The following is a 9,196-nucleotide window of genomic DNA, read 5'->3' as shown; positions in this document are numbered from 1 at the left end:
TGCTGCTGCCGGCTTCAGCTGGGTGAGGCCGAGCCTGGGGCATCTCCGCCTTGCCATGACACCTGCTTGAATGCCACCAGGGCCTCTGCTGTCTCCTCCCCTGCTTCCTCCCCAGGCCACCTGGCACCAGCTTGGGGAGTTCCTGCGGTGGCCTGACTGGTTGTCCAGGAAGCTGCTGTCTGGGCTTTCCAGGTGACCCAGTATCTCCCTGAGCCATGTGCCTGTCACAGCCACTCCCTCCCTTCAAGTGCAGGAACAGGCACAGCTGGGGAGGCCCCCCCCACCCCCCGCTCCCTCAGCCCAGCGTCAGGCAAAAGGGGGCTGAGGGAGGGGCCACCTCTAAGCACTTGGCCCACCATGGAGCCCCGCCTGGGCTGCTCTGTCCTGCTCCCTGCATCTCTGCACCTTGGCTTCCCCAAGTCCCCCTGTGGCTGCCCCAGGCCAGGAAGCTCCCGGGAGCTGGGTGCCCGGCCCCCCCCCAGGGCCTCCCCCAGACGGCTGCTGTGGGAGGTGGGTGGACAGGCAGGCCTGTGGTCACCGTGGCCCTGGTTCATCGACAGCTTTACAGACCAGAGGACTGGCTCACCTACAGTGGGCAGGCTGCCTCCGTGCGCCCCAGTCGGACAATGCCCCCCGCTTCCTGCACCCTGGAGGGCCTTTTCCTTTCCCTACTTTTTTTTTTTTCTTTCTTGGCCACCCTGTGGCCTATGGAGTTCCCGGCCAGGGATTACATCTGAGCCATAGTGGCAGTTTCAACCTACTCTGCAGCTGCTGCGACCACCAGGTCCCTTAACCTGCTGTGCCAGGCTGGGGACCGAACCTCTGTCCTGGTGCTGCAGAGGTATTGCCAATCTCGTTGCGCCACAGCGGGAACTTCAAACCCTCCCTTGACTGAGCCGGTGGGGAAGGCCTTGGAGCCCAGGGCCGCCCCCACCTCTGCCGCTCACGGTGCCTCCGCGGCCTCGCCCCCGCCCTTCCCTGGCGGCCTCTGCTGAGGGCCCTTTAGGCGTCAGGGGTCCCTGTCCCGGGGGAACAGGGCATCTCCCGTCCTGGTGAAAGATGAGCCCGAGGCACCCCCGACCCTGGCACTGGGGCCGGACCGAGGCCCGTCTGTCCAGCTCCCTCCAGCCTCCGCGGGGGATGCCCTCTGTCCGCCCGGCTCAGCTGCTGCGCCGGCCTGGCGCGCTCCAGGCAGGGCTGGCCCGAGGGCTTGGGCTTCCTCCTGTGCCTGTGAGGACACGCTCCTTCAGCCTGCACTGTGCTCCTTGCTCGTCTCGTCGGCAGCCTGTGTGGGGCCCCGGAGCCGGCTTTTCAGTGTGTGAACACGGGGCGTGTGTCCCAGTGGCTGCGAGCGAGCGAGCGAGGGGGCGGTGAGCCAGCCGCGCAGGTCCTGCGGCCTCAGGCCTCCTCGTTGCCCAACAGGCGGCGGGGGGCGGGCCACAGCCACAGATTAAAGGCCGCCTGGAGCGGCCCGTGCAGACAGGTGCCCAGCAGCCCAGGAAGCCGGCCTGCGCCCGCCCCAGGTAAGCCAGCTCGGTGGGGTTGGCAAGGACGGCGGCAGGGGGCCCGGAGGCAGGTGGAGGTTGGGTTGGGACCAGCACCTGTGCCAGAGAGGAGGCCAAGCCGGGAGGCTGGGGATGCCGGGAGGGCCCTCTGAGGGCCCTGCTTCTCAGCAGCCGATGCTCCTGCCCTGGTGACATGGACCTGGCGCCCTCTTGCCCATGTATCTGGAGGCAAGGGGCAGAGGACTCGGGCCCGGGGGCTGGGCCCATTGGGCCTTCTTTTGCTGTGTACTCGCTGGCAGCAGTGGGGTGGTCAGGGAGGGACGGAGGGACACAACAGAGGACGCACCAGGCCCTGGGAGCCCTCATCCTGGACAGAAGTAACAGGTCCTGGTCGCTGGGCCCCTGCTCTGGACGCCCCTTAGCAGTCTCCCTGGGTGGGGTCTTAGGAGCGGCTCCTCGGGCCTCAAGTGATCCCAGAAGGGCCAGAGCCTCGGCCGCAGGCACGGCCGTGGGTGGCAGGGTCCAGGCGCCCCATGTTGCTGGCCCTCAGGTTTTGTGCCTCTTGCTCTGGCAGCAGGAGGCTTCGCCGTCCCTGTGAGAACGTCACCATGGCCGAGGCGCCTCGGGCTGAGACCTTCGTCTTTCTGGACCTGGAAGCCACCGGGCTCCCCAGCGTAGACCCCGAGATCGCCGAGATCTCCCTGTTTGCCGTCCACCGCTCCTCGCTGGAGAACCCGGAGCGGGATGAGTCCGGCGCCCCCGTGCTGCCCCGGGTCCTGGACAAGCTCACGCTCTGCATGAGCCCGGAGCACCCCTTCACCGCCAAGGCCAGTGAGATCACCGGCCTGAGCAGCGAGGGCCTGGCCAGGTGCCGGAAGGCCGGCTTCGACGGCGCGGTGGTGCGGACGCTGCAGGCCTTCCTGAGCCGCCAGGAGGGCCCCGTGTGCCTTGTGGCCCACAACGGCTTCGACTACGACTTCCCCTTGCTGCGCACGGAGCTCTGGCGCCTGGGCGCCCACCTGCCCCAGGACACTGTCTGCCTGGACACGCTGCCGGCGCTGCGGAGCCTGGACCGTGCCCACAGCCACGGCACCCGGGCCCAGGGCCGCAAGGGTTACAGCCTGGGCAGCCTCTTCCGCCGCTACTTCCAGGCAGAGCCCAGCGCAGCGCACTCGGCCGAGGGCGACGTGCACACCCTGCTCCTGGTCTTCCTGCACCGCGCCGCCGAGCTGCTCACCTGGGCCGACGAGCAGGCCCTCAGCTGGGCCCAGGTTGAGCCCATGTACGTGCCGCACGATGGCCCGGGCCTCGAGGCCTGAGCCAGGGGCCCGGTGACGCTGCCACCCAGGGCAGTGAGGCCTGCTCCCTGCAGCACGGGTACCTCGTGTCCTGCAGCTGGCACCGGACCAGTGCCTCGCTCCCGAGCGTTCTCTCGGCTGGGCAGCCGGGCCCCGTGCACCTGCCGGGCTTTCCCCAGGCTGCAGCCGGACTGGCCTCGCAGCCCTGGAGCCTCCCCACCGCCCAAGCTCTGGTGGAGTTTGCCGCACCCACGCCTCCCCGTCTTTCAATAAACATCGACGACAACTGCTCACCGGCTGCCTTTCTGGTCGCCCCCTCCTCGCACCTGGGCCTGTGTCTGTGGTGCTCACAGCCTGGTCTCCTCCTGTTTCCTGTTAGCGCCCCTCCCTGTGATGTCACCCAGAGGCCCAAGACATAGTGAGCAGGGCCGTAGGGACACCTGTGTGGCCGGGATCTGTGTCAGGGAGACAGAGGGAAGAGGGAGCTGTAGCTTCTCAGCACTGGGAGCTGAGCCTGCCGCCCAGGGCAAAGCCCCCCACCCCAGAGCCTCTGTCCCCCTCCTTGAGGGGCAGCAGGGTGACAGGATATGATAGGTAGCAGAAGGCAGAGCGGAAGGGTGCGGCACAGGGTGCTGGGGGAATGGCCTGAAACGCGCGAGTCAAGTGTGAGAGTGGGGGGCAGCGTGTGGCCTAAGGCTGCTCGGCACTGGGTGACCTGGGGCACGCAGGAGAGGTGGCTGGCTGGCACATTGAGGACAACGTCTAGGAAGGAGTCTGTCCTGGGCCCCGTGTCCCTCGTGGCGTGGTCTGAGCTTGGTCAGGAGGCTGCTCTGTGCGGAGGGCAGCATCTCCGAAGCCGACTCAGCGGGGGAGCTGGCTAACCTGCCTCTGGGGTCCCGCTTATGTCACCAAAGGATGGGGCAGGGCAGGGCCAGGATGTCCGGGAGGGCAGGTGAGAAGGGTGGGGTGGCCACACCCCAGAGTGACTCGCAGGAGCCAAGCCCTGAGCCCTGAGCCAGCAGGGCCAACCGGGAACCCTAAGTAGGTCAGAGTGACTAGAGCCCGCAGTGTGCGAGGTGGCAGAGATGTGGGGCCAGAACTTGGGCAGCAGCCACCTCGGGCCATCCTTGGTCCCCAGGCCGGCAGGTCGGGACCAACCCTGTCTGCAATGGGGAGCCACCGAGGGTTCTAAGCAGGGGAAGGGACCGGAGCGGGCCTGGAGGAGGGGACAGCCGTGCAGACCGCCAAGAGCCAGGGCGCCAGGAGCCGGGCCGGGGAGGGTGCACTGCTGGGCTTCCCGAGGACGGTGCCCGCCTGGGGCGCGGCCTGGGCAGGCAGACGCTGAAAGAGGGGGCACCCTACATAGCCCCAGGGCCCAAGCCGCGCCACCGCGTCACTGAGCAGGGGATGCCGAGGGGGCCTCTCCAGGGTGCGCAGGTCGACCGACCAGCTGATCTGTGGCCCCTGCGGCCGCCGCAGCGCCGTCTTGCATTTGGGGCCCTCTTCCTTTTTGCTTCTCCCTCAGCGCTCCTGGCGCTCCTGGCGCTCCTGGCCTCACAGCGGCCTGGCCTCGGGTGCTTTGTTTTAGTATAATTCAAGGGGAAATTTATATAATGTAATTTTAAATAACGGTGCTGTTTAATCATTACCTCCGGAACTTTTAACAGCCACCCTCCTGAGAGTTGGCGAGAAGGGGGCAGGAGGTTTCAGACGCTGCTGATGGGGCTGGAAGATGCGACCAGCACTTCGAAAAGCAGTTGGGCCATGTCTTACGATGGTCGGCAGCACCTCCCGTGATGAGCGAATGACGCCCCTCCGGGTACTTATTCACGTGTTCGCACAAAGGCACCCCTGCTCGTGCCCGCGGTGTTCTTCACCGCCCCAGGTCCCCAGGTCAGTGGGGTGGGAGGGGCTGCGCCATGCCCTGAGTCCTTGAGACCCCGAATTTCTCGGGGACTCAGCAACGCCCCCGCGTAACGGGGCCAGACCCAGAGAACGAGCTCCACTGCTGCAGCTCGCCCTGGCTGGCCACCTGCCCCTCGTCAAGAAGCGTCCTTAGGTACCGTCCTAAGTTATTTGAGCATTTGGCCTCTGTGGTGGGTGGAACTGTGTCTCACCCCAAAAAAGATATGTTGGAGTCCTAACCCCCCACATCTCAGCACACGAACCTGGACTGGAGACCAGGTATTCGGAGGGGTGATAGTTAGAAAGCAAAGCAGAGACAAACGTCTGATAGCAAACCCACAGGATGCAGGAAAAGCTCCTTCGGGGCCACACTGCAGCCTTTGAGCGCCTGGGTTATTCCAGCCAAAAGGAAACGGGTGTACGGGCGCATTCCACCCCAGGTCCTGCGGGCTCCCCTCGGAAACGCCGGAGTGAAGAGTCACAGTTCGGTCCAAAGGCCGACGGCTGGAGGCTGAATTCCTTCCTCTTCCGACGGCCTCAGTATTTTGGTCAGAAGGCTGGGTGAGTGACCACGGCTGGGAACGGGAGCCCCTGGCCTGCAGACGTGCCCCACGTTCCAGCTGCCGGAGTTGGGCAGGGGGCTGGCCCACTTGGGTCCTCTCACTTTGGTCAACGAAGAGGGATGCCTGCCACCGAGCCGTCAGCCACCGCAGCCACCCTGAGGGGACCCTGGCTCTAGGGAGTTTGGAGGCAGATCAAGGAAAGAATTTCTTTTTTTTTAAAAAAAAAAGATTTTTGTTTTTTCCCTTATAGTTGGTTTACAGAGGTCTGTCCATTTTCTACTGTACAGCAAAGTGACCAGTCACACACACACACACACACACACACACACACACATTCTTTTTCTCACATTATCCTCCCTCGTGTGTAGACGAGGGGTGAGCTCTGACTGTCAGCAGAGTCCTCGCCACAAAAGTGGGAAAGAAAGCAAATGGCTTGGCGAGTGAATAAGCACGAAGCGCAACGGCCAGAAGGGAAGCCCAGCGTTTGGCCCGCCAGGCAGGGCCTCCCAAGAAGGCCCATCCGGTCCAGGGCCGGTTCCCCTGGTATTCGGGCCGGCCCCCTGCGCTGGGGAACTGCCTGTATCCTAAGGGCGATGATGGGAGCGAGGGTACCTTCCTGGGGGGTTGCATTTCGGAGGTGGCTCGGGCCCTTCAGAAGAGCCTTCTCAGGCTGCGAGGCTGGCCGGAGGCCTCTCTGCAAAGCTTTATGTGCATGTCCAAGGGCCAGGGCCGGATTGACAAGGGGAGGTGACTCCTGAGCACTCTACAGGGAGGCAGGGCAGAAAGGTGAGGAGGAGGAGCCCGGAGGGAGGACGGCAGGTGACAATGGCTGGGAAGGAAGGGCCGGTGGGCCCCGCGGAGGGAGGCGGGAGGGGGAGGCTGGGAGCTCCGGGATGGGGCGGGCCGGTAGGAGGCTGCACACGGACTTCACGGCCGGGTCCCCTGCGGACACCTCGCAGGCCCTCTGCCCGCGCTCTCCCTGACCCCGGCGGCTCGGGTGTGTGAGGCATTTCACCGGCCCGCCGGCACGTCAGGTTAAGAACCTGGAAGTCCTGCTGGTGGAGCAAGAGCATCACTGACCTTCCCCCCGACATGTGCCCATGCTGGCTGGGCCCTGAGCGGGGCCTGGCAGTCGGGAGGGAGCCTCGGCTCTTGGCGATGTGCTTGGACTCCGGCGTCAGGGGGCCTGGGTGCTGGGCCCTGCCCCCACTCATTCCGTGCCTCGACTAGGTGACGTGCAGAAGGTACCCCCCAGGCTGCCCTCAGCTTGCTCCTCTGTAAAACGGGCATGTCCTCTTCTGGGCGTGGCCTCTGAGCCCCACACGGTGCCTCCGCCTGCCGCGCCCGCCACTGGGCTCCAGCCACAAGCACATCGAGCACGTTCCTGTGTGTACAGGCCAAATGGGGGTTCCCAAAAGATGGGTCCTCATCCTCATGCCTGGACCCCGAGAACGGGACCTTGTTTGGAGAAAGGGTCTCTGCAGATAGAATGATGACACACCTTGAGGTGAGGTCACCCTGCTTCAGCTGGGTGGCCTTCAGGTCGGGGGATGGGTGTCCTTACAGGAGACAGAAGGAGGCTCCTCAAGGCGGGCCTGGTGTCTCCCCCGGGTGGGCCTGGGGACTGAAACGAAGGCTCTTTTCACCCTCACGACAGGGAAGGAAGCGAGGGACACCGCATCCGAGGGAAGAGAGTGCCCCGCCCCCGCCCCCCCCCCCCCCCCCGGACAGTCTGAGCAGCCGAGAACCCAGCCTGGGTCTCCGGCTGCTAAATCTCCCAAAGCAGGACTTCGCACTGTTCTCCTCTTGTAAAACAGCCTGGAGAAAAGTGAATCTACTTTGCTGTGGCTTTGGGAAAGCCAGCGGGGTTCCCTGGAGCCTGGGGGACAGAGGTGACTGGAGTGCAAAGAGCTCGGGGCTGGGGGCGCGGGATCGGGGCAAGCATTGATCCGCTTCCAGCAGCGAGGCCTCGGACACCTCCACTCTGACTCAGCCTCGCTTTCCTCGCCTGGGAACGGGGCTCGGGGTGGCACTGGGGGTCCCTCGGAAGGCCAGCTTCTGTGCCCAGACACCCCTTGGGTCTCTGCGTGCTCTCATCAGCCCTGTGTCCGCGCCACGCTCCTCTCTTGTACGGACCCCCGGCGCCTCGGAGGGGGCCCCTGCCCCCGGCCGCTCCAGTGTGAGTGGCCTTAATGGCCACATCTTCGAAGACAAACTCTTTCCAAACAAGCTCCGGTTCGGGGCGTGAGGGCTGGGGCATGAACACGGCTTCTGCGGGGAGGGCCCAGTTCAATCTCTACCACCACCCGGTAGCTGTGCCGGCTTTCTGCTCTGGGGATAAGACGCCAATTGTTTTTAGGGCATGAGTGGGCTCAGCCTCAGGTGACAAATCATGACACCACCATCCCCTGCTTTCCTAGCCTCTTCTCTTTCAGCTAAGAGTGCCCATGGGATGGACTTCTGGCTGAGACCCCAGTGGAAGTCGACTGGGCAAGTTTTAGGGGAAATTGTTGCTTTCTTTATAAAAGGAGACAGACACAGTCATCCTTCCCCTCCTTTCTATCCTTGGATGCATATGCGATGGCTGGAGCTTCAGCAGCCATTCCTGTGATCATGAGGAAACACAAAGCTAATTAGAGGGATGCCAGGCCCTCCAGTGCTCTACTGCTGAACTCATGCCAACAAGATGCCTTATGTGAGACAATGAAACCTCTGATTATTTCCCCACCACAGTCAGGTTTCCTAGCACTTTGTGGTCACCTCTCACACACCTGCATAATCTGAGGGAATAACCAAGCTGCCTTCTACAGGAGTGTTGAATTGCTGCAAAGCTACTCTGCTTCTCCACCCTCTCCGGTGCCCTCTCCCCCTCCTTTCACCCTGATCCCACTTAAGTGGCCTGAACAGGGAAGGAAAGTATATGATATATTAAGTGAAAAGTATTTTCGCTGGAAAAAGACAAAAAATCAATTCGATTCTGGTTCTTCCTTGTTTCGATTTGATTCTGTCTTTCTATTAGAAGTCTTTGCCAGAAAAGGTTTTAAAAAATCCGGCAACGGTGATTGGTAAGTTCTCAGAACTGTGAACACAGGACATGCAGCTCTGCTTTGTACTGTGGTCCAGGCCATTTGCAAACGTGGGCTGAGTCTACAAGGGCGTCAAGGACTGAGCACACGCTCCTGAGTCGCCCTCATCCTTACATCCCAGCACACAGTAAACGTCCAGCACGGGTCCTTGGAAGGAACAAGTGATGACACGTGGTTACCAAGGATGCCTCAAACAATAACCTCAACATGAAACAACAACCGCGTGTAGGGATAAATCCGACAACACCTGCCTGGACAGTGAAGCCACAGTCCACTGCCCGGAGGGATTCGCCAAGGTCTTCAGATGAAGGGCTGTGTTCACGGAATGAAAGGCTCAGCAGTGCTCAGATGTCAGTTCTCCCCCAAACCATCTACAGATTCAATGCCACCCCAGTCAAAATGCCAACTGGTTTTTTTTCCCTGCGTAGAAATTGACAAGGTAGTCTGAAACTCACATGGAAATGAAGACACTTAGGCTATAGACAAAACAATTTTGAAAAAGAATCATGTCAGAGGCTCACATGACTTATTAGAAAGCCAGAGAAATCAAAAGTGTGACATTGGCATAAAGACTGACAAGCCAAGTGGTGGAGCGCCCCAAAGAGTCCAGAAGTAGGCTCGCACACACGGCCAACTGATTTGGACAGATGTGCCGAGGCGCTTCAATTGGGGAACAGATCACCTTTTTAGCAGATGGGTCTGAAAAAACCTGAATATTCACACAGAAAAAAATGAATTGTGAATTGATGTCACACCGTACACAGAACTTAAGTCAATGGATCATCGAGCTAAGGGTCAAAGCTAAGACTATAAACTTCTCTAAGAAACAGGAGATTGGG

General features: G+C 61.9%; 1 protein-coding gene across 2 annotated transcripts; it reads left to right on the top strand.

The window, feature by feature from the left end:
• Nucleotides 1-41: 41 nt before the first annotated feature.
• TREX2 (three prime repair exonuclease 2) lies at nt 42-3,094 on the top strand. Of its 2 annotated transcripts, none has more exons than XM_021079957.2 (2): nt 42-1,523; nt 2,083-3,094. In XM_021079957.2, exon 2 carries the CDS (start codon nt 2,114-2,116, stop codon nt 2,822-2,824), a length of 711 nt encoding a protein of 236 aa, XP_020935616.1. In that variant the 5' UTR covers nt 42-1,523; nt 2,083-2,113; the 3' UTR covers nt 2,825-3,094. The 2 variants fall into 2 exon arrangements, with proteins under 2 accessions (XP_020935616.1, XP_084865058.1); XM_085008932.1 differs by having other exon boundaries at nt 2,080-3,094.
• Nucleotides 3,095-9,196: the final 6,102 nt, after the last annotated feature.

This window comes from Sus scrofa, chromosome X (genome assembly GCF_054392235.1).
Source record: "Sus scrofa isolate SSC_HxYL_T2T_F1_AM1 chromosome X, Sscrofa_HxYL_maternal_Yorkshire_Landrace_v2.0, whole genome shotgun sequence".
NCBI classification, from domain to species: Eukaryota; Metazoa; Chordata; class Mammalia; order Artiodactyla; family Suidae; genus Sus; species Sus scrofa.
Note: the sequence above shows the minus strand (reverse complement) of the source record. Positions and strands in the feature narration are given on the sequence as shown.

Bases quoted from the DNA above. Each gene is read 5' to 3' on its own strand.
- TREX2 (XM_021079957.2), top strand. From the start codon at position 2,114: ATGGCCGAGGCGCCTCGGGCTGAGACCTTCGTCTTTCTGGACCTGGAA.